A 24856-nucleotide genomic window follows, 5' to 3' on the forward strand; every position below is an offset into this window, starting at 1 on the left:
TGGTTTTGTGTGAAAGAATGTTTTGCCTACATGTGTATCTATGTACTACATATGGCCCTGGTGCTCATGGGGGCCAGAAGAGGGGGTTCCCTTGGGACTGGAATTACACTTAGTTGTGAGCCACCAGGTGGGTGCTGGGAATTGAACCTGGATCCTCTGGAAGAGCAACCAGTTCTCTTAACTGCTGAGCTATCTCTACAGACCTTTATTATTGGGTTCCCCCCCCCATTATTTTAGCACTAGATATCCTGAAAATGGATAAATAACTCCAGCACTGCAGTGTCAGAGTTTATTATGTGTGTGCACATGTGTACAGATGTGCGTGCTTGTGATGTGTGCCTATGATGGCCAGAGAATATGAGATGTCTTTCTCAATTATGTCCCAGTCCCTTACTGCAACTGGAGCTTGGTGCTTCAGCTAGACTGGCTGGCTAAGCAGGCCCCAGGGGTCCTCTTGTTTCCTCTTCCCAAGCCTTGGGGTTCCAGATGTTTGCCACCACATCTGGCTTTTTTTTTTTAATGTGGGTTCTGAGAATCCAAACTCAGATCAAGCACTTTGCCTGCCAAGCCATCTCTCCAGCCCTCCCATACTTATTATTTTTTCAGTTAACACCTTCCCACTTTGGACATCATTTTAAAGCCTTCTGTTACATCTTTCCACCTTCTAGAATTCTTCTTCGTATTACTATTTTTATTTGCCAGATCAGAAGCCACGACTTCATTGTTAAAACTTAACTGAAAAGCCAGCGCGGGTGTCTGTCTGTCTGTCTGTCTGTCTGTCTGTCTGTCTGTCTTCCTGTGTCCCTCCAATTCTCATCTTCCCATTTATCTTGACCTCTGAAGGGCCCTCAGGCCAAGAGCCCGAAACTCCCTAGTCATTTTTACTTAATCAGAAGCAGATGAGGCGATTTGCGTGCTATTCCTTGTAAGGGCAAGCCTGTGTGTGCACCACTCACTGCTCTTCTGAGCCACAGGTTTAATTCTGGTAGTTTTGGCGTTGTTAAACTCTGCCTGGCCCTTAGCCCCTCCCAGTTGCTTTTTGCAGTGACAGGACTCACCTGCTGGCATAAGGCAGCTCAGATGCTGGGCTCCACTGTTTGACCCCATGCCCACCCCAGGTCTTGGGTCTTTGATTCTCTGCCAAGCTATTTGTTCCGATATCTTCAGGAATGTCTTTTCCACTCAGCTCAGATTTCCTGTTTATTTGGTGGAGAGCCGGCCTGCACGCTTGTTCTCTATAGTAGGAAAGAGGCAGGGCCTTCAAGACCATCGTGAGGTAATTAATTCAGGCATATTGGCTCTCCATGGTTGGGGGGTGGGGGGAGTCTTGAGAGTGGGTAGGGAGGAGCCTGATGAGCAACTACGTGGTCATACCTCCATTTCATAGCCAAGGAACTGGGTCCAGAAATGTCTGGAGACTGTGTCAGGCCGCTCTTCATCACTATAACCAAACACCCGAGGCAGGCTAACGTAAGGAAGAGTTTGAGTTTGGCTTTGTTGGTCTAGAGGTACAAAGTCTAGGAGCCTTTTCTGGTGATGTCATCCTGCAGGCAGAGTTCCAAGCTAATTGCAGCACGTCACAGGGGGGCAGGGATAGGGAGCACCTGGGTCTGTCTGCGTCGCTGGTCTCCTGGCTGCATTCTTCTGAGGCCACCCAGGATTCAACAGTGGTGGCTTCGCTCTGATGACCGTATCTAAGCCTAATCAGTCACCTCCATGCCTCTAAATACCATCCGGATTTTGGTTTTGCCTTCTGTTGACATCAGGCTGTGAGGTTAAACCCCTGCACAGAGCGTGTGCTGGGGGCTCAAATGACAGTCAACTTTAGCACTGGGTACAGCTTAGCGGTAGGGCACTCGCAGGTCCTGGGTCTGTCCCCATTTGCAGCCTCTGCAAACCTTAGCACTGACCTAAGGCCTTGGGGCAGACCTGACTCTGGAGTGCCCCTTCTGAGTCCCCGCCTCTGAGGGGTTTTTGCTACACCAAGAGTGCTGTGAAATACTGCAGGATTGCCCAAGGTTGGCTGTTTCTGGGTTCTTTGTGGCTGGGGAAGTTTACGTTTTGTTATTTGTTTATTTAGTGTGTTTCTTTGTATTACAGGCGTTTCCAATCATGCATAAAAACATAAAGGTTGGCTGAGCGTGGTGGCGCACGCCTTTAATCCCAGCACTCAGGAGGCAGAGGCAGGTGGATCGCTGTGAGTTCGAGGCCAGCCTGGCCTACAAAGCGAGTCCAGGACAGCCAAGGCTAACACAGAGAGACCCTGTCTCGAAAAACAAAACAAAACAAAAAAGCCTTAAGGGTCTACTGGGTGAAAGCTGTCCTTACCCAGTTCTCACAGTTATGTCAAAATACAGACCATCTTATGTTGTACCTTCACGACCCTGAATTATTCTTACTTTGTTTGTTTGTTTGTTTGTTTCAAAATACGGTTTCTCTGTGCTGTCCTGAGTGTCGTCTACAGACCAGGCCTGCCTCTGCCTCCCTAAAAGCTGGGGCTGAAGGCATGTGTGCCCACCAACCGGCTCCAACCCTGAATTATTCTGAGGCACATTTCACACACTGTATCATTTCATCCATCAATATGTCTGGCTCGCACCAGAATGCACACATATGATCTGTTTGCTTTCCTTCCTTCCTTCCCCCTCCCCCTCCCTGTCTTCCTTCTCTCTCACTTCTTTTTCATTTTAAAAGTCTCAGCAGCTTATCACACATTAAAAGTAAAAAACACTCAAAGCACTGTAAATCTCTGACCTATAGGTAGTGAGAGCTGGTTTTATGTGGACTGTCTGGCAGTCAGAAGGCACTTAGTTCCTGTTCCCAGTTAGTTTCCATGCTGTGATAAACACCAAGACCAACAGCAACTTGAGTAGGAGAGAGTTTATTTCATCTCGCAGTTTACAGTCCAACATGAAGGGCAGTCGGCACAGAAAGTCAAGGCAGGAGGCTGGAGCTGAAGTACAGGCCATGGGGGGGCGGCTGCTTACTGGCCTGCTCATCATGACACACTTAGCCTTTTTCTTTTTTGGTTTTTTTCAAGACAGGGTCCTTCTGGGTAGCCTTGGCTGTTCTGGACTCACCTTGTAGACCAGGCTGGTCTCGAACTCACAGAGATCCGCCTGCCTCTGCCTCCCCAAGTGCTGGGATTACAGATATGCACCACCATGCCCGGCTTCAGCCTGCTTTCTTAATAAGAACCCAAGATCACCTGCCCAAAGGGTGGGATTGCCCACAGTGGCTTGGGCCCTCCCACGTCAGACTTGTCCTCGAGCCAATCTAATGGAGGCATTTCCTCAGCTGAGATTCCCTCTCCGCAGATACGTTTTGTTTATGTTAAGTTGACAAAACCAACCAGCACAGCCTTGCTGCATTCCCTCCCCTCCCCCCCCCAATGTGTAGTCACACTGTTCCCTTAAAGGTAGAGGAATGAATGTTCTCAGTTCACCCTAATGAGTAGAAGGGAAACAAGAGCAGACAGGAAGGCTTCAGAAGGAGGGGTCCCCCTTGGTTGGGATGTGTAGTAGGAGCAGGATCCCCGAAGGGAGAGAGCCCATGGCTCCCTCAGTCAACACGACCGACCTTTGCTTACTGTGTGCCTGGAGGTACCATAGCTGACGCGTCTCCTTCAAGATGGTTGGCATGAACTAAGAAAAGGCCGTTTCTTGTTGTCCCTGCTCCCTATTCTGCGTTGAAGCCCGTAAGGTATACCGTGTAGTAGTAGTGTGAGCTAGGAAGGCCAACCTCTGACAACACAGGTGAGCTAGCCCCTGACGGCAGACCTGATACTCAGAGTTAACGCTCATCCGCAGCTTGGCTTTGGCACACAGTGCTGGCTTCTATCTTGTGCAGAATCTGGACTTTAAGTAGTAATAACACAGATATTACTACAGGAGGCTGAGCCAGCCTTGATCTGTTTCCCTCTCCTGGCTGATGATCTGAATGTCAAGGCAGAGAGGGAAGTGCCGTGGGGTTGGAGGCTTTGCTCAGTGGCAGAGTGCTTGCCTAGCATACACAACAAAGCCCCAGATTCAATTTCCACCACCCACAAAAACAAATATGCTTATTAATTTCCACATGCTAGCTGGTTTAATCTTCATAGCAACCAGGTCTGATAGGCATTTCCTATTATATCCCCCACATTCAAGGTGAAGATGCTCAGCAGCTAAGAGCCCTTGCTGTTCTTCCACAGTCCTGAGTTTGGTCCCTGGCAGTTCTGAGGCAGCTCCTAACCACCTGTAACTCCTGCTCCAGGGCCCCCTGTTTTCTCATGCACTCCTTGGGTACACACACACACACACACACACGGCAGACACCCAAACACAACAAACGCATGTATACACATAAGTGAAAACAAATTCAGTTTTATTTTGTTTTTTGTTTTTTTTCCAAGACAAGGTTTCTCTGTGTAGCCTTGGCTGTCCTGGAATTCACTTTGTACACCAGGCTGGCCTTGAACTCAGAGATCCACCTGCCTCTGTCTCCCGAGCACTGGGATTAAAGGTGTGCACCACCACTGCCCGGCTTGGAAGTGTCATTTTAAATGGCTAGTAAGATCGATAGATCCTGTCGACGCAGTTGAACACCGTGGCCTTCTGGCTTGACCTCTGCCCCATTGCATACTTCACAGCATTGACTGGGAACTCAGATTTAGAACTAGGTCCCGACAGAATTGAGTCCTTTCTGTTAAAAGTAGAGCAAGTGGCTCCCAAGTCCTAAATACTTACCCTGGCCTCTACAGGACGTTCGCTAGCCTGGGGGAGACAAAGAGTGGGGCTTTGGGGCCTTCTCATCTCTGAGGATGCCTCAGCTGGTACAGCGAGCAGATAGTTCCAGAGACAGCGCTGGCAAACTCCGGTCAAGACGACAGGTTTCTAGGGCGCAAGAGTCTGAGGCTCCTTGCTGTCTCTCCTTCTCCAGGCTGAAGACCTGAATGTCAAGTTGGAGGGCGAGCCTTCCATGAGGAAACCAAAACAGCGGCCGCGGCCGGAGCCGCTCATTATCCCCACCAAGGCGGGCACCTTCATCGCGCCTCCTGTCTACTCCCACATCACCCCCTACCAGAGCCACCTGCGCTCCCCCGTCCGCCTTGCTGACCACCCCTCTGAGCGGAGCTTCGAGCTGCCCCCCTACACACCACCCCCCATTCTCAGCCCGGTTCGAGAAGGCTCCGGCCTCTACTTCAATGCCATTATGTCAACCAGCAGCATCCCAGCCCCTCCTCCTATCACGCCAAAGAGTGCCCATCGGACCCTGCTCCACTCGAGTGAGTGACCGCGGTGGCTGTGGTGGCGGGGTTAGAGGGGCTGGAGGCTGGAAGACGGGGTCGCTGCCATCACCCCCTGAGCGGGTGGGGAGGGAGACACAGTCCTCCTGCTTGGACTCCGATCTGGGTTCCGTCGTTTACGATCAAGTCCCCTACGCAAGTCCAGCTGCTCAGACTTCCAGTTGCTTCAGTATTCAGCAGGGGTTAGTCTAGCGTCCTTGGCCGAGGGTGCAACTGCCGGTAGTCAGCTGTACGGCAAATAGCAGTTTCCTGCGGTTCAGCCTAATGGCTGCCTCCGCCTCTGGGTTGTGGTCGGGGCATCGGCTACGTTAGCATTGCTCGTAGAAAGTGAACAGGCCCTGGTCTCCTGGGCCTGCTGAGCAGTCTTCTTGGTGAAGAACAGGCCTGGGTGCTGCGAGGCTTAAAAAACTCCCATTTCACAAAGGGGTTCTTTTCCATTGGAAAGTGGGATCACCTGATCCTTACAGCAGCGGTGGTGCCCTGGTGCCTTCTTCACCCAGTTAACCTCTGACCCCAGATCTCTCCATGGCGAAGTTCTCTAGTGCCTCCTGGTGTCTGTGGGTGGAAATTGCCCCTATGCCGGCAAGCAGTAGGTTTTAGTTCCCTGGGAAGTTTCTCTCCCTGGCCCGGTTTGTGCTGAAGTCACCGAGGGGGCAGAATGACAGCCAAGAAGATGTCAGCCTGCTCAGCAAGTGTTTACTGAACACTGGGTGTGAGGCTGGGTCCTGTGCAGGCTCCAAGAATGTATGGGAAAGACACCATCCTCTGGCCTAAAAGTGCACTGCAGGATCGCCAGGGGCCTGACAAGAAAGCTTGGGAGAAACAAAAGCAGAGGTTCCTAGCAGTGGTGAGGCCAGCAGCCGGTGAATGAGGCTGACACTAAGTTGCTAGCCTACAGAAGCCTGCATAGATAAAGGAAAGAATCCGGAGAGGGTGGAGACCGAGCTGATCTGGGAACTGCAGAGCGGGAGGGAGGGGCAGGCAGGGCTCAGTAGCCGTGCACTGGGGCTGAGCAGGGAAGGAGGGCCATGAGGTTAGTGGGCCTCTAGGGTCGAAAGTCTGGGCCCTGGGTGATGGGGGGGCACAGACTCGGGGGAACAGCCTTGAACAGTTGAGGGTTTCGGTTTTTGTCTCAGTGCTACAGGGGGGGAGGATAACAGAGGTTTTGTGTGTTGTTTTGAGTAAGGGAGTGCCTTGATTCAGTCAGACCTTGAGTTTAAGTCAGAGGAAAGCGAGGGGGAAAAAAAATCAAAATCCAGGTCAGGTGTGATGGTGCACGCCTTTAATCCCAGCACTGGGGAGGCAGAGGCAGTTGGATCTCTGTGAGTTCCAGGCCGGCCTGGTCTACTGAGTGAGTCCAGGACAGCCAAGGCTCTATTAAACGGAGAAACCCTACCTCAAAAAAAAAACCAAAAATCCAGAGAGGAAATGAAAAATTAACGAATAGAGAGACCATTTACCACCTCCCTGGCGCGCCTCGCTTTACTCTCTTTGCAAGAATAAAACAAAGTAAAGCATAGTTCTGTTCCTCAGCGTGTGCGCAGAGCGCAAGCGCCTGGAAGTGGGAGCTGGCCTTCGGTGGTCACGCTGGCGAGAATAGCTAACAGTCTCAGAGTGCCAGTCTCTCATTTAGTTCAGAATTCTCATCACCCTAGGAGACAGAAATAAATAACCCCTTTTTGGAGATGTGAAAACTGAGGCACCACATGTTTAAGGAAGGGCCTGCGTTGCTCAGTCATCAGGTAGCACAGCAAGGACAAAGGGTGCCCGAGTTCTGCGTGTGCTCAGTGAGTCACCACTGTGACGTTTTAGTGTGCAGGACAGCAGTCTAGGACGGGGAGTGTTTTCCTGAAGGGACGCAGGGGCCATTTACCAATATGCTCTTTGTCCATAGATAGTTCTGAAGTCACCCCACCCGTCCTCTCTGTGATGGGGGAGGCCACCCCTGTGAGCATCGAACCGTAAGTGCAGCCCTGCCCCAGGCCTATGGTGTGGGGGTGGCCAGGTGGGCCTAATGGGTTGCAGATGAGCTTTGTGAGCAAGAGGAGGGTTCTGTGGGGCCTGCATAGAGCCAAGCAGTCTCTTTTGGCCTCTGTAGTCTGTCCTGGGTGCTACCGTCTTCTGTCAGCTCTTGTGTGGAAGTTGCAGAGAGGAAAGAGGAGGACCGCGTTGGCTTGAATTTGTGACAGGGGAGAGCTGGGGGGGGAGGGTCCAAGAGTCTGTCCATGTTTGTCAAATGTGGACAAGCTTTCCCCCTCTTTAGCCTCCAGGTGCCAGGCTGTCCTCACTGTCCCTAACAGGCAGATACCCTACACCCACCTATGGCTTTGCTGCACTCAGCATCTGCCAACTGCACCATTTTCTTCCCTCCTAGGGAGAAAGTCAGGTCCTCTGTCCCCACAAGGTGAGGCCTCACCTCCCTGCCCTTCCACCCCTGCAGACGGATCAACGTCGGGACCCGGTTCCAAGCAGAAATTCCCCCGATGAGAGACCGTGCCCTGGCAGCTGCAGATCCCCATAAGGCTGACTTAGTGTGGCAGCCGTGGGAACATCTTGAGAGCAGCTGGGAGAAGCAGAGGCAGGGTAAGGAGAACTCTCCAGTGAGCGGGGCCTGGCGGGCTGGCGGGCTGGCGGGCTGGCGGACAGGTGGGCGGGCTGGGTCCTGCGAGGTCCAGCTCTGAGCATCATGCCTGTTGTTCTCCCAATGTTTCTGGCGAATCCAGTGGATAACCTGCTGACAGCTGCCTGTTCAAGCATTTTCCCTGGTGCTGGCACCAACCAGGAACTGGCCCTGCACTACCTGCATGAGTCCAGGGGGGACATCCTGGTAAGAAAGCCTCGTTAATTCTAGGGGGTCACTTAGGAAAGCAGCAACGGGTCTCTCCCTGTCTGCTGCCAGAACCAGGCTTGGTGGTATAAAATTTTATTGATTTATATTTTCTCTTTTGTTTATATATATATTATATATTACATATCATTTATATTTTTTAAAATTTTTAAATTTTTTGGCTTTTCAAGATAAGGTTTCTCTGTGTAGCCTTGGCTGTCCTGGGACTCACTCTGTAGACCAGACAGGCCTCAAACTCACAGTGATCCATCTGCCTCTGCCTCCCAAGTGCTGGGAGGCACCACTGCCTGGCTTGCATATGTTTTAATGGGTGTTTGTTTCTTCCTTCTTTTATTTATTTATTTATTTGTTGTTTTTTTTTGTTTTTCGAGACAGGGTTTCTCTGTGTAGCCTTGGCCATCCTGGACTCACTTTGTAGACCAGGCTGGCCTCGAACTCACATCGATCCTCCTGCCTCTGCCTCCCGAGTGCTGGGATTAAAGGCGTGCGCCACCACGCCCGGCTACCTTCTTTTATTTTTAAACCCACCTCACAATTATGACTGTCTACCTTGTCTTGGCCTCCTGAGTATGGGGATGCCGCAGAATGGTGACTTGGCAGCTACAAGGGGTCTGACTGAAGAAGAGGCCATTGGAGTTTGGCTTAAAGGAACTCTAGTCTCAAACCATGGCTGATTCTAGATCAGCAGACCGCCTGCACCCCCCCCCCCAACCCCCCACCCCCCCCACCCCGCTCTCCAGCAGGACAGCATTCTCCGTCCGTCCGTACCACTTGTTTTGATGCTTGCGGTCCCCTTAAAGCATCCTTGTAATGGCCTTACGGCCTGACTCCTCAGCAGCCCACCCTTCCATGCCCCCTGCCTGTCAGCAGTTAGGCCAGGCAAGAGTGAGTGCTTCCTCTGCCCAGACGCTTGAGGCGGCCCTCTGCGTGTTGCCCAGGCCTGGGCTACTTCATCCTTCACTGTGACTGTTCCCGGCATCCTCACTGCCTTTACTTCCCCTCCAGGAAACGCTGAATAAGCTGCTACTGAAGAAGCCGCTGCGGCCCCACAATCACCCGCTGGCGACGTATCACTACACAGGTGGGCCTGACTAGGGTGCTCATGTGGCTCAGAGCCTCAAGGGTGTCCAGCATTGATGGGGCCCTACTCAGTCCCGAGTGACAGCCCTGGATGAGAGTTGGGACAGGGAGAGTCAGCCAACAGCTGGGGCTCCTCATGCCCTTGAGGGGGGAAGCCTGAAGTGGGTAGGAAATCCAGGCCAAAAAATAAAAAAAAAATAAAAAAGCCCAATTCTGGTGCAAAGGTCAGAAACCTAGGGAATGCAATCAAGACTGGAACCTGGAAGTTTAGCCCTGCTTGTCTTATGCTAGATGCTGCACTATGAGAGGAACATCGGCACAGTTACGCAATCCCAGCTACTGCTGCTGCTGAGCCTCTATTAGGGCCACCATTTGTCTGTACCAGGCAGAGCCCCAAAAGGTTTTCCCGCATTAAAGCAAGTTGTCTTTCTTGGGCCTGGAAAGAAAGACAGCTTGTAACGTTCATTCCCATGGGACGAGCAAGCAGGGTGAGGGTTCAGGAAGCTGCTAGTGAGTGACCAAAGCAGATGGTCAGAGTCCAGTAGGTCAGAGTCACCTGCACAGTGCAGCTGTGCGTCCCTGCCTGACTCACGGCCTGGCTCCCTCTTTGCCCCCCCCAGGCTCTGACCAGTGGAAGATGGTTGAGAGGAAGCTGTTTAACAAGGGCATTGCCATCTACAAGAAAGATTTCTTCCTGGTGCAGAAGCTGGTGAGTAGGGGCAAGGGAGGAGGGGGTCCAGTGGCCACTCACCAAGTGGCCAGGTGGCGGGGAATGGATAGCCCAGACCACACTCGGTGGTCAAATAGACCTGGGAAGTGGGAAAGCTAGGTGTGGGGGTTAGAGAGGACCGTGTGTGTGTGTGGGGGGGTGATCCTGTGGGCCTAACGTCTCATCACTTAACTCTTCACCCAGGAAGAAACCAGGCAGGCGGGGCGGCAAGCCTAGGGCCTTCTACTTCCTCTTTGGGTTTTCCAAAGCTTTCTTTTTAACAGTTTTTTCCTGAATCCTCCCAGACAAGACACTGTGACATCTCTCCTTCTTGCCTGGCACTGCTCTCTGGAGAGGAGTGAAACCGTTCCCCTGGTTGGTAGAGTTTGTGCTACTGCACCAGCTCTGGATGTGGAAGATGCCAGATCACTTTTTACTTTAGTCTGAAGTGTTGTTCAGATGGGGGCTGGAGAGACGGCCTAACGGTTAAAAGCACTGGCTGCTCTTCCAGAGGACCCAGGTTTAATTCCCAGCACCCATGTGGTAGCTTACAACTGTTTCCAGAGAACTTGACATCCTCACCCAGACAGACATGCAGGCAAAACACCAATGCACATGAAATTAAAAAATACATGAATTTTTTTTTAAGGGAAAAAAAAAACCCACAAAACCTCGAATGTAGAGAAAGAGAAGAGCAATTCTATGAACACCCATTGATTAATGCCTTACTAAGATTTTACAGTTTTACCATTTGTCCTATTAGACACACCCACAAGATAGACACAGCGATCTCTTCTTCCTCCCTCTGTGTCAGCTAATCATTGGAAGTAAGCTACAGCTGGGGCTGGAGGGTTAGGCCTGTAATTGAAGCTATTTGGGAGAGTGAAGCAGGAGGATTGCAAGTTCGAAACCAGCCTGGGCTACTGGAGTGAGTTCAAGGCCGCCTAGATAACTCAGACCCTGTCTCAAATTTAAAGAAGGGGGTAGTATCGTAAGCACTGGTTAGCGGTAGAGCACTCCGCCTGGCATGTGCAAGGCCACGTGTTCAATCCTAGTGCAGGGGCATGGGGATTATTTTCAAATAAAACTTCCCTATAAACATCGGCAGGCAATTGAGAGGCCCGTGGAGGTGATCTGGAGGTTCAGGCATCACATTGCTTACAGCTTGCAACTTAGGATGATGAGCCCCTATCCCCTGGGGACTCTGGGCAGAGCCTTGTGAACTTCCTAGGAAGCTTATGAGGGATATGAGCCAGCACAGATGCTGACCCAGCCAAGGCTCCTGAGCCCCTGCTGGCCCTATTGGTGCAGTGCAGCCTCTTGTACTGGGACTATCATAGGTGACAGCCCACTCATATTTGTCCACAGTCAGATATCCCCAGAAATTCTGGTCCTTTGGTGTTATCCGTTGACATGGTGCAGAAGCCTCCATTAACCGTGGTCAGACATTGAGACATAGGGTTTTGGATCTAGCTTTTTGGCCTAAGGCTCAAGAGTGGGCATGCAGAGATGAGAAAGGCAAGCCACATCGGGCCCCTTCTGACTCTGTTTTGGCCTTCATTCAGATCCAGACCAAGACCGTGGCCCAGTGTGTGGAGTTCTACTACACCTACAAGAAACAGGTGAAGATCGGCCGCAATGGGACACTCACCTTCGGCGACGTGGATGCGGGCAGTGAGAAGTCGGCCCAAGAGGATGTTGAAGTGGACATTAAGGTGAGTCCTTTCCCAACCTCCGCTGCCTCACACTTGGTAGCACCTGGGGCCGGGACTTAACTCTCCTGGAGTTTTCAGGACAGAGGGTAGACAGAGGAGAGCAGGTCCCTGAGAGGCCCAGGAACTGGTGAAGCAGGCTCTGGACCTTTGAGTTCTCCCCAGGGGTCACAGTGATGCGCTGAGGTAGAACACTGGCGACCTCCTCAGAGCAGACTGCTAACGCTGCTTCTGAGCTCTAGCCCTTCTCGCCACCACCTTTGTGGTTTCCGCTTTGCCTGCGCCTTAACACATGCCTCTGTTGCTATTTCTGTCTGTCATGGTCCACACAACCTTTATTATTAATATTGGTTTTTTTTGAGTCAACTCATTTTTGTTTTTCTCAAAAGGGAAGCTTTATATTACAATCATAAATTGTTTCCCAGAAATAGAAGGGGCTGAGAAAAGTAAGTGCACACGAAAACCAAACACTGTTACCAAATGCCAGCTGCATGCCTCCATTGCCTGCCAGGAGGACCCTAAGACATGGCCGCTTTCTCTTTTAAACAGATTATCAGGTCTAGGAAAGCAGAAGAGGCACATTAGCACCAACCCTGACTTCGTCCTTGAAAGACGCAGGGGTTTAATCCTGTGCCCATGAATCCTCTTGGCATTGTCTCTAGGTTACACGGCCATACTTGGTGGCATACTTTGAAACCACGGAGTAGTTTGGTCCCCGTATTGCAGATGGGAAGTAGAGATTCAGATACAGAAAGTGTCGCAGATAGTTAAGTTGGAGTTCAGAGCTCTTGCCTGACACACGAGGTCACTCTGCCCAAAGGGCGCTCAGAAGACTCTGGGCATCTATCCAGGAGGCCAGGTGGTTTGTGGGTCCTGGCATACTTCCTCCATACCCCTGGCTCAGTCTCACCCTGGGGGCACCCAGGGTCAAGACTATCCTGTTTCCGGGCCAACTGACCATGGGAGGCCTGTGACTTATGGTAGAGGCCCAGTACAAGGGCCAAGATAGGAGCTGCAGGACCGGCAGGTGCTCTGAGCCTCGGCAGGATCGGAGTCTGCACTCTGGAGTGACTGGGCTCATCCTTGTCCCCTGTAGACTTCTCAGAAGTTCCCAAGGGTGCCTCCTCCCCGAAGAGAGTCCCCAAGCGAAGAGAGGCTGGAGCCCAAGAGGGAAGTGAAAGAGCCCAGGAAGGAGGGGGAGGAGGAAGTGCCAGAAGCCCAGGAGAAGGCAGAGCAGGAAGAGGGCCGAGAGCGCAGCCGGCGGGCCGCTGCTGTCAAGGCTACACAGACACTACAGGCCAATGAGGCGGTAAGTGACCTCCACCTTCACTTCCCCAGGTCAGGAAGGCTGAGCTAGGCCTGGGGGTGTGGGTGGGAGGACGCAAGACCTTGGTGATCCTCGTGGTTAGCTCAGGAAGTGGGCCAGGTGTCTTATGCTCTTGTTTGGGCCTCAACCCTGTGTGGAAAGGAATCTCATCTTACAGCTAAGCAAAGTGAGGTTGAAGATTATGTAGCTTGCAGACAGCCTGATTAGGTCTGCAATTTATTTTTCCACTGTAAATACATAGAGATATGCAACATATATGTTATATGTAATATGTGTGTATATATGTGCACACATATATATATTGTGTATATGTAAATATACATGTGTATACACATATGTGTGTGTGTATGTGTATATATATATATATCTTTCTGGGTCTGAGGTGAAGAGGTCAAAGGCCTTGTGAAAACCCAGTAGATGTGTGCAACATGGGGGAAGCATTTATAAGCTGTAGCTCAGTCGCAGCTTCCCTAGTGCATTGCCTGGCAAGAGTGTCTGAAATAGAGCTGAGACTACAAGAACACCAATATGGCCCCTTATGCTCTCTGCTGAGTGCTTTGTGTTCCTTACCTCATGAATTCTTCAAAGTAACTACACAAAGTCCTAACGCCCACTCAGAAGATGGGAGAAATCAGGTCCAGAGGTGCCACTTGACTTGGCTAACGGTACACTCCAGGTGTTTGTGTTGTGTCCCGCTCACAGGCTGAGCAAGGGACCTCACTGAGACTCCCCTGTCAGTAGGGTTTTCCCAGGAACGTGTTTGTCCACTTAGACCTGTCAGCCAGGCACAGCTGCTTGCGTCCTCTGAGCTTGCTGTTCTCCTGTCAAGAGCTGTGTTCCTAGTTCTGCTGTCTTTGTGAACCCTTTGAGGGTAACCCAGGGCACATTTATCACTTCTTTGCCTGGGGCCAAAGTAGTGACCTCCTTGGGTTGCACACCGTGGGGCCTTTGCTCTCTGACACCTGTTCTTTCTCTTGTCCCCCCCTCCCCACGGCACTCCCTCAGCAAGTGACCATCACATCTGTCCCTTTCAGGAGACGGGGCCCCTGTCTCCCCACCACTTGGCACATCGCATGAACACATCTCTTTCTGGCATGGAGACATGATTGGGCTAAATGTCACAAAACATGAGCACAGAGTCATAAGTGTTAGTGCCTCTAACTGCCAGCGTGTGGCATAGAACTGCTGTGCCAGCCACTGAGAGCCAGCCCAAGCTGCAGTGACCTCCCGGAGGCAACCAAAGGGTCCTGCCAGTGGACGGACCTGGGGGGAGGAGGGGACTAGGTGACCATGTGGCAGGAATGTGTGACTCTGTCCCTTGATAGATGTCAGAATTCTGAATGCACACTTGCCTCTAAAACACACCCTCTTTGTCTTTGTCTCCAGGCCAATGATGTCCTCATCCTCCGGAGCCAGGAACCCAACGCCCCAGGGGCTGTAGGTGCTCAGACATCAGAGAAGCCAAGGGAGGGGCCAGGGAAGTCGAGAAGGGCGTTGCCCTTCACAGAGAAGAAGAAGAAAGCCGAGACATTTATCAAAACCCAAAACCAGGAGAACACTTTCCCTTGTAAAAAGTGTGGCAGGTAAGAAGTCCCTGCCATGTCTCCTCAGGCACCTAGTAATGTTGGGACTGGGACCTGGAAGCAAGCTCCGGGTGTTAAGAACTGCAGGGGCGGGGCACTGTGGTGGACTTGTTTTTTGATTGGCTCAGTGGGTTTCCATGGTGATGACATCACAGGGGCAGGCTGGTTTGAAGGGGCGGGAGGGGGTGGAGCGGCACCATCCCAAGTGGGAGGGGTAAGGATCCCAGTAAAGATGGTTTGGGGTTTGAGGGAGTGAAGGGTGCCACACCCCAAGGCCCTGGGTGGCTGTCTCTCACCTGATGATACCCCTCCTGCTGCTGCTGCTGCAGGGTGTTTTACAAGGTGAAGAGCCGCAGTGCCCACATGAAGAGTCACGCAGAGCAGGAGAAGAAGGCTGCGGCGCTGAGGCTGAAGGAGAAGGAGGCTGCGGCAGCCGCTGCCGCGCACCATCAGACGCTGAGGGAAGAGAGCAGCGAAGGCGAGAAGGGCTGAGGCTCTACTGGATCCTCTCGCCCTGCAACCTGCACCCGGGAGCCTCTAGAGGGAGCCAGGATAGAGGGTCACGCGGACTTTTGCTCTGCAAAACAGAATCCGATAACGAAAAGTAAACAGGCTCTTTTATTTACAAAGGCCAAGGACAGTGTTAAGGGCTGCAGGATGCAGTTCTCTCAGTATCTGGTCTGTCCAGGGTTCTCTTTTCCTGGAGCCTTGAGAGGATTGGCTCCTTGGGAAGGGGGGAAGGGCTCTGCAGCTGCTGCCTCTGATCTCTGCTGTCGCCCGTCTTTTGCATCTCTGCCTCTTTCATCCCAGGTCCCTGGTAGGCCACCACGGCAAGCCAAGCACAAGCTCACCTCGTGGCAGCATTATTTCTCCTTCCCCCAGAGGACCTGGAAGGTTGTGCACACTTTGCCCTCAGTGCCCTCTCCCCCTCCCCCCAAAAGGGACTCCTTGGAGAATGGTGGCCTTAGCCCCTGTGCTGTCCCTGTGCAACCGTGCCGGGCCTAGAGCTGCTCCAGTAATTCCGGCTTAAGGGCACCGCTTCCTTCCTTAGGAGTATTCTGGAGAGCCGTTTCAGGCCCTTTGCTGCTTATGAACAGCCCGTCTGGGGCTGGAAACGTCGGAGGGAGAGGCTGGTGGTCAGGCCTCGGCTCTCATCCTGCTGTAGGAAGGGCAGTGTACCGAGGCAGGGAGATGCAGAGCTAGGCCTGAGGGATCTTCTGACAAGCCCGATGACCCTACCTGCTACCTACCATTTTATACCTGCTAAGGGAGCCTCAAGCAGGTCCTGGAGAGGTGGGGCCTGCCCTTGGGTACCAGCTCCCTTCTTAACCTGTCCTGTTCACAGTCGCAGCCACTTAACCCCAGTACACCTCACTCAATGTCGATATTCATAGCTCCCCTCCACCACCACCCCTCCCCCCATACTGCATGCTGGAGATTTCTGGATCCTTCCCTGGAAGCGGGATGTCTCCTACCTAGATTAGACAGGAGCCTTCATTCCTTGACTCGTGTCATGTGGGAACTATTTATTTATTCTTATTAATATTTAATTTTTAACATCCTCAGGGACCAGGGGCCTCTTGCTTTCCAGAGGTCCAAGTGCATTTATCCTAAAATGAGGCACCTTCTTGGCATCCCCAGCCCCTCCCTCAGTGCCAAGGCCCAAGGGTCCCTTAACTTGTTGTTCTTGCCAATAGGGATGAGAGTAGCACGGATGGACTGGCGGGCAGGAAGGTGGGGAGTGGTGTTGTCACAGGAAACTAGCAGAGGTAGCTGAGATCAAAGGCAGTTCTCCGGCCTCCCCCTTTTGTGCTTTCAAAATGCTTGAGGGGGTTGGCAGGAGGCCAGAATTGTAGTTTTGTTTATCAGTCTGGATTCTGACTGGAAAAAAAAACATATTTGGCATGAAATCACTTGAAGGGTCAGAATGTTCTAGAGGCCCCTTCGCTTTCCAGTTCTATAGGGCGCCTAGGTTGGTTTTTTTTTTTTTTTTTTTTTTTTTTTCATATCATTACTTAACTTTAGTTATACAGAAGAAATTCTAAATGACTGTGTGCTGACTGGTCAATGTTAGTAAAGAGGTAATATAGATTTGTTCAGTATTCCTTGGGGAATCGCCTACAGCCCTATCGGAACTGGAAACGAGGTGGAGTTTTGTTTTTCAGCTGTGCACTGCTGGGTATGTTTTACGTTCATTCACAAGTTAGTATGGTTCTCTGAGAGCTGCCTACGGAAGTAACAGAAATGTCCCCCCTACATACCCGTACAGTTATTTAACATCCAGCTTCTTCGCTGTTTGTTTCTTGCATAGGCTTCTACAAACTCGAAGTCCCAAGATTGCAAAATTCTAGTACCTTCTACAGGCAGGAGGGCAGTAAATTTAGGCTCTCTTCTAAACCGCTTGTATAAAGAGTGCCTTCATAGCTTAGCCCCGAAGTGCTACTTATATTTCCCAAGGTGGTTTTTTTTTTCTTCTTCCCCTCTATTTAAATATTTGGCTCAGGCCCCTTGATGGACATATTAGCAGACGTCTTCAGTCTCATGAGACTTGTGTTCAGTGGTACCAACTGATCCTTGGAAATGTTAATAAAAGGTTTCTACTTCTCTAAGTTTACAAAGACCAGATGAATATAGCCAGGGGGGGGGGAGATCAAGATGGTACCTTCAGGACGTGATTCCACTAGACACTGTTTTAGAGCGGTCCATGCTCTAGGATGCAGTGTGAGAATAAACATTTTGAGGCAGATACACTTGTGGCCAGTAGCCACAGAGGCTGGTGCGGGCGCATCCTTATTGGTGCTTTCTCATATGAACACATTGGGCTTGGCTTTTGTTTTGTTTTGTTTTTCGTCCTATTCAGAGCTCTTTAAGAATAAAGTCAGGACCTCAGCTTCACCATAGCCTCCCTACACCATGTCACCCTGCCTGCCTCCCAGCCTCCTCCTGCATTCAGAGAAGGGCATGAAACTGACACAGTGCCTGTGTTCTGGACCATTTCTGAGGTCTCTTGCCTATCTAAGGAGACAGTGCCCTGACTACTGTCCTCCACGCCTTCTGCTGCCCCCTAGCTAAGGTACACACCCACCCTGTGCCATCCCACCACCACCACCACCACCACCACCACCACCACCACCCCCTCAACCCCCGGCACAGAGGCTTTGTGCTGCTGCTGTCTAAAGGAACTGCCTCTATTTAACTGCCTCAGTCACCTAACCTCTTTCTTCTCTCGTGCCAGGTGTTAAAAGATGAAGGAGGAATTATAGCATATACTCACGCCTCAGCTGTTGAAGTGTTTTTATTGGGGCTCACTTTTCTGGGTTGTTATTTATTACTAGACTGGCGAAGCCTAACCCCCTTAGGTTTTTACAGGAAGTATGCATATTTTTATAAAACAGTTGTGTCTAACCCACATTTGGCTGTGTTTGTTGCCTCAAAAAAAAAAAAAGTTGCAGCTGTTAGAACTTTTCCTCACTTGTCTCTTATGTTGAAGGCCTTGTTGGAGAGGACAGCACAGGAACAGCCTTGACAGTCTGTAATTACTGTACAAATATTTTAATAGCATAAAAATAAGTATATTCCTTTTATTTTGAAACAAAATGATCAGACACTGCCTTTCATGTGTTTGTTGCCTGTGGCACTCTTTTTAAAAAAGACTGTTACATATTAAAAATAGTGTACATATATATAAATATTACCTCTTTGCTGTACAGTTGTGATAGACCTGACTGAAAATTTTATTTTTTGTGTGCTTTTTATAAAAAAATTAATACACTAAAGAGAATCTTGCTGATGTGATTGTAATGTACCTATGTAACTTATTTACTTTTGAATGTCCTGTATCTTAAGACCTTTTATTAAATAAGGTTTTAAAAAAATTCATTGTTGAATGCCACATTCTTGCAGTTTTTAATTTTTTTATTTTTTTATTTTTTGCTTTGTTTTGGGGGGGTTGTTTGTTATTTTGTCTTGTTTTTCAAGATAGGGTTTCTCTTGTAATTCTGTCTGTCCTGGACTCACTTTGTAGACTAGGCTGGCCTTGAACTCAAAGATCCACCTGCCTCTGCCCAAGTGCTGGGATTAAAGGCACGCGCCACCACTGCCCAGTGAATGCCACATTCTTATGGGGGTGTTTCTGCCAGCTGGCACTGATAGGCCTTGCTTTGCTTGAAATGAACTTCCCTCACATTTCTGAGCCTTAAGCATTCTGTTTTGTTATCCTATGTGTCAGTAAGGCCAAGAAGGGGAAATGTTTTGAAGTTTGCCTGGCTACAAAGATAAATAGTCACAGGGTTATGTTGTTATATACATACACATATAACAAACGTTTTAATATACGTAATACCATGAAAATGTTTATATGTGTGTGTATATATACATATATATATTTATTTATGAAATTTAGACAAGAAAGCCAAGTGAGTCTCTCATAGGAGCCTGTAGATTTGTAGGTATGGGGGGAAACAGCAACTGCAGAGTGCGATCAGTTGGTACAAGAAAGTCAGGGTGTTTTCATAGCAGTATGAATGCATAGAAAGGATGAGCAACACGAGACAAGTCCCTCATGGTAGATGAATACTGGTAAGGCCAACTTAAATCTACAGCAAAATTAGATAATTAAAAAAAAATGCTTAGCAATATTGCTAAGAAAGTCGGGGGGGGGGGGGAAGAAATGCGCCATCACAGATTCCTCAAACTCCTCGGTACCATAGCAACCGCTAGATTTGCTGGAGCTCGCGCATCTCCGGTCGTCATGGACATGGTTGCCACGGCGACACTGGGGCGGCGAGCAGACCGGTTCCGCCCTCCGCTGCAGCTGCACAGCCGCGGCCGTTGCGGGAGCGCGCGGCCGCAGGCTCTGAACGGAGCTGCCTCCAGCCCGGCTCCATCCCGCCTTCCGCGCCTCCCTGCGGCTTCGGTCCCCAGAGCTCGCCAGCTGGCGCCGCTACCACCGCACGGCCTGAGTGCCGCCTGCCTCTCCGGCCTTCTGCCAAGCCACGGCCTCGCGCTCCGGGCTTCTGCGACCCTCCGCCCGAGCTGACCGCTCTTCTCCTGCCCTCCCGGAGAGGAGGGAGGAGCCGCCACGCCCCGCGGCCGCACCCGGCTGGCCGTCTCCCGCGGGGAGCCCGCCGCCCGCCGCCAGCCTTGCTTCTCCCCCTCCACGCAGTGACCCCACGCATAGCTGCAGCCAGCCACCCTTGCCGGGACCAAAGGGGACGACATTCGAGCGATAGGCGGAGAGACCCGTGGTTTCCCTACACTGACTCTGGGACCCGGAAGGGACGAGGCGGGACTCTGCGGTCCTTTGGTAATTGTGGTTGCTGGAAGCTTGTCGCCCCCTAGCCTCCCGGGGGGAGTTGCGCATGCTGTATTGTTTTAGGCCCCTGGAGCACCGTGAGCCAGTCCAAGTGGTGTTTATCGAACTGGCACCTTAATAGTTGGGCGAAATGGCGATGACACTGTTGGAAGACTGGTGTAGGGGAATGGATGTGAACTCTCAGAGAGCTCTGTTGGTGTGGGGGATCCCCGTGAACTGTGACGAGGCTGAAATCGAAGAGACCCTCCAAGCCGCGATGCCCCAGGTGGCCTACCGAGTACTGGGGAGAATGTTTTGGAGGGAAGAAAATGCGAAAGCAGCCTTGTTAGAGCTCACGGGGGCGGTGGACTACTCCCTGATCCCCAGGGAGATGCCAGGCAAAGGAGGGCTCTGGAAAGTAGTGTTTAAACCCCCCACTTCCGACGCGGAGTTTTTGGAAAGGCTGAACCTCTTTCTAGCTAGGGAAGGGTGGACTGTGCAAGATGTTGGTCGTGTGCTTGGGTTTCAGAACCCCGCTCCAGCTCCAGGCCCAGAAATGCCAGCAGAGCTGCTCAACTATATTTTAGATAATGTTATTCAGCCTCTTGTTGAGTCCGTATGGTACAAGAAGCTGACGTTGTTCTCTGGAAAGGACATCCCCGGGCCTGGCGAGGAGAGCTTTGATTCCTGGCTGGAGCACTCGCATGAGGTCATAGAGGAATGGCAGGTGGCCGATGTCGAAAAGAGACGGCGCCTGATGGAGAGTTTGAGAGGTCCAGCTGCTGATGTCATTCGCATCCTCAAGACCAACAACCCTGCCATAACCACCGCAGAATGCCTGAAGGCTCTTGAGCAGGTGTTTGGGAGCGTGGAGAGCTCTAGAGATGTACAAGTCAGATTTCTGAACACTTACCAGAACCCAGGAGAAAAGTTATCTGCTTATGTCATTCGCCTGGAGCCTCTGCTGCAAAAGGTAGTGGAGAAGGGGGCCATTGATAAAGATAACGTGAACCAGGCTCGCCTGGAGCAGGTCATCGCAGGGGCCAACCACAGCGGGGCCATCCGAAGGCAGTTATGGCTGAGGGGGGTTGCGGAAGGACCCGCACCCAACCTCTTCCAGTTGCTGGTGCAGATTCGAGAAGAGGAAGCCAAAGAGGAAGAGGAGGAGGCAGAAGCCGCGCTCTTGCAGCTAGGCCTGGACGGGCACTTCTGAATCCCCGGATTGGCCAGACTGATTTTGTTATTTTCCCTGTGCCGCTCTACAAAGCCTGCCTCTTACAGTAAACACAGAGCCGCCTCCCGGTTTGGTTTTCTGAGGGATGGGCTAGGGGAGTCAGGCCTGCATATTCGTGTAACATTGACAGGACCCTGTGATTGGTATGAGCTTCCACAGTAGAGGTGGGCACAGTGCCTAAAGTGAATGCTCGATGCAAGTCCTCCTGATGTCATCTTTGACAGCTTGGGAAAAAAAAAAACGTGAAGCTGTGACACTTCCGGTCAAGATGACTGAACCTCCAAGTTCAGATGCTAAGTGCTTGCCTGGCTCACAGGCTGGGCAGCTCAAACTATTTGCTTCTAACATTGTGGATAGTTTTACTGTAAGTTGTTCCTAATTTGTATCCGTGGGGGGAAAAATGGGATGCTGTCAGATGATATTACTCATCTGGAAAATGCAGATTTCGAACTTCTCGGGGCGTTGACACTGAAATCAGTTTACCTGAAAAGTGTTCTAGGACTCCTGAAAAGTGTTCTAGGACTAAGAGTGGCTTGTTAGAAAAATGTGCTTTTTTAGCGCACTACAATCCGTTCTTCATGGTGTCATAGGGCAAGGTGCCATGAACAAGCTACATTCCCCCACTTCAAATATTTGTCAGCTAATTATTAGTCATGTTGATGTTCTAAATTTGAAGCTATCAAATAGATGTATACAAATAAAAAATTGAAAGTTCTCTTTCTGTTTTCCCTAACATGTATAAAAAAAATTTCAGTGTAACTCAGCTCTATACATTTTGCTCTTATAAGGATTTTTCCTCATGTCAGAAAGTCTTTTTTTAAACCCCTTCGCTATGAGCTTAAATCCAATATCACCTACACATCTTGTTCGGCTGGTTCCTTGGGGATTTTGTTTCTTTGTCATAGTCCCACTCCGTAGCTGAGGCTGGCCAGAAAGTCACTCTGTAGCCCATGCTGGTCTCAAACTTGTAGCAGCTCTTCTGCCCTCAGCCTCTGCAGCGCTGGGGTCACAGGTATGAGCCACTGCACCCCGCTAGTGCTTTCAGGTACAGTCCCACTGAAGCACAGGCTAGTCTTGAATGTGTGGTCCTCCCGCCTCTTCCTCCTGAGTGCTGCCACATCCGGGTTTCACAATACCTTTTAGTGGGGTCAAGTTTCACATGACTTCTTCAAGGCAAGTGAGCGATAATGGCTGAAGATATGCTTCTCTGAAATATGGCGACAATCTGAATAGGGCTTAGGATATCCAGCGACCTTTTTCTTTTAAAGTCACTATGTGACTAACACCTTGTTTCAATGGAGAAACAGAGGTGGGGGGTCACACATGTGCAAAGCGAGTATTTGTTTCCCAGCAGCCATTTCATAGCAAGATGAGAAAAGATTTGTATCTTTGGCTCTAGAGATTCAGTGACTGCAGACGCCCATCTCTGAGTTCCTAGGTAAATCTGGAAGGGCCATGGAGCTTTCACTTAGGGTTGTGGTCAGAGCTGATGTGCTATAAACCATAAGCCTGTCATCCCTGGAGGCACCACTAGACTCAACTCAGGGGCAGAAAATGGGATGGCAGGACTCTGGGGCCGTTGGTTAATTGTGACTAGTAACTTCTGAGTGCTAATATTGGTATGTGTTTTCTCAGATTTTTCTTTTAAAAATACGTGTATGTATGTTGGTGCGCATGTCATGGTATACACATGGAGGTCAGAGGACAAATTATAGGAATCCAGTGTCTCCTTCTACCACGTGGTTCCCTCAACATAAGATTCTATTTCTTACACGTACACATACTTTGCTATCACGTGCTAACCAACCACACTCCCAACGCAGACACTTAGATATACGTTCTTCTTGGGTTTTGTTTTTGTTTTTGAGACAGATTTTCTGTGTAGCCTTGGCTGTCCTGGATTTGCTTTGTAGACCAGGCTGGCCTCGAACTCACAGTGCCTCTACCTCCCTGAGTGCTGGGATTATAGGGATTATAGGGATGCCCAGCTAGATACATGTTCTTAAGAACAAGTTGGATTCTGCGTTTTCATGACGTCAGCATCCTTGGCTTCCCATAGGGACGTAGCACACCTCTTGAGTGTGGGCACATACATGTGGAGGACATCGGACATAGGACAGCTTGTAGGGGTCACTTCTCCCTTTCTACCATGCAGGTTTGAGGGATCAAACCCAGGATGGCAACCTTGATGGTAAACGCCTTTACCTGCTGTGTCACCTCACCAGCCTACATTGTCCTGCCAACACAATCTCAGCTCAGCGGTTGCTAGATTGATTTCTTCAGTAGCAGAGAGTGAATATAAGATCACATTTGCCGATAAAGCACTCTAACATTGTGCCACAGCCCCACCCCCACCCCCACCCCCCGTTGATTTTGTTCCTTCTTGTTAGTCTCCCATTGTACTGAGGAAGAGGTTCTGCAACTTGCTATGTAGCTTTGGATTTACAATCTGCTGCCTCGTTTCTTAGTGCTGGTACTATAGTCCCGTTTCAACATGCGTAGCCTATACCTTCTTTATATAGCTGAAGAATTGTTAGCATCCTATGAGGAAAAGTATTTTTTCACTATTTGGATGTAACAATTATGCATATCGACATGCCCATCCATCCGTATGTAACACATTACATAAAGCAACGTCAGAACCATAGATGTTCAGTCCCCTCTGCTCAGCCTTTTGGAACTGAGTTTCCTCTGTAGTCGAGGCTATCCTTGAATTTGCCTAGTCTCCTGAGATGCTGATAGATACACACACTTTGGGCGAGGAAACGGTGAATTAAAAGTAACTGGTTTGATTTGAAGTTTTCTCTCTATAAGCTCAGAAATTAAAATTTTTGTTTTAGAAAGGCATATTTAAAGAACTGTAGGATCGTAGAAGGGGCATGGCAGTTCCAGTCTAACAGAATTCTGCTTTGGCTGGTAGCACAGACTCCACTGGCAAAGTGTATGGTGCTCCTGCCCTGCTGCGTCCCCCTGATTCTTGGCTAAGCCTTACCAGGGATGGTCCAGTGCAGGAGCAACTCTCTGCAGTGGATACATAATGGTGGCTGAGTTAGAAAGTCAGGAAAGGATGTCCTCACTGGTAGTAAATGATGAAGAAATTAGGAAAAAGAAATGAGTTCAGCCAAGTGTTGTGGCACATGCCTTTAGCCCTAGCACTTGGGTGGCAGGCAGATCTCTGACTTTGATACCAGCCTGCTCTGTATGGTGAGTTCTAGGACAACCAGGGTTACACTCTGAGACCTTGTCTCAAAAAAGAAAGAAAAAGTCTCCTTGCCCCTGCTGCACACTCTATCTCCCCCCTTTCTCGTCTCTCCCATTCTGTGTTCCTCCCCCCCACACCCCCATCACATGTGTGGACTATATTATTCAAAAGCCACATTGCTTCAAAAATAAAATATCATGGGAGTTACTCTATATTAACTAAAACATAATAACCAAAGGAATTTTTTATAAAATAACATGATTTATTACGTATATTTTAAAACAAGTTCCACAAAATAACATTCAGAAACTCAATATTACTAAATAATTTAACGCACAATAAGTTTAGTCATAAAGTCATGCTACAAAAGTCCTGTGTATAAAAGATTATTACCAAAGCATTAACAGATGTTAAAATGTTCATCAGAATGAACATGGTTCTAGAAGCCAAAGCTTTGAGAATGATGCTCCTGGCCACGAAGGACAACCTGGGAGGGGCTGTGTATGTTGTTTTCTGTTCTTCACAGGCTGTTGACAGGAGTGGCCCCACTGGGCAACAGTGTCACAGGCAGGGACACCCAGTGA

At 50.1% G+C, this 24856-nt stretch overlaps 1 protein-coding gene across 5 annotated transcripts in view; it reads left to right on the top strand.

Annotated features, from left to right (window-relative positions):
* Positions 1-18422, top strand: part of MIDEAS (mitotic deacetylase associated SANT domain protein) — a 72871-nt gene extending 54449 nt beyond the window's left edge. For 4 of the 5 annotated variants that reach the window (XM_084792066.1, XM_084792065.1, XM_084792064.1 and 1 more), the window contains 10 exons: positions 4918-5263; positions 7179-7245; positions 7725-7867; positions 8008-8111; positions 9138-9213; positions 9833-9921; positions 11487-11636; positions 12730-12942; positions 14347-14543; positions 14873-18422. In XM_084792066.1, the coding sequence (XP_084648192.1) occupies positions 4918-5263; positions 7179-7245; positions 7725-7867; positions 8008-8111; positions 9138-9213; positions 9833-9921; positions 11487-11636; positions 12730-12942; positions 14347-14543; positions 14873-15035 (1548 nt within the window). In that variant the 3' untranslated portion in view covers positions 15036-18422. The remainder of the gene's footprint in view (positions 1-4917; positions 5264-7178; positions 7246-7724; positions 7868-8007; positions 8112-9137; positions 9214-9832; positions 9922-11486; positions 11637-12729; positions 12943-14346; positions 14544-14872) is intronic. The other variant, XM_084792067.1, reaches the window with a different exon arrangement.
* The last annotated feature ends 6434 nt before the right edge of the window (positions 18423-24856 follow it).

Source organism: Acomys minous, assembly GCF_964271855.1.
Source record: "Acomys minous genome assembly, chromosome: 8".
NCBI lineage: Eukaryota > Metazoa > Chordata > Mammalia > Rodentia > Muridae > Acomys > Acomys minous.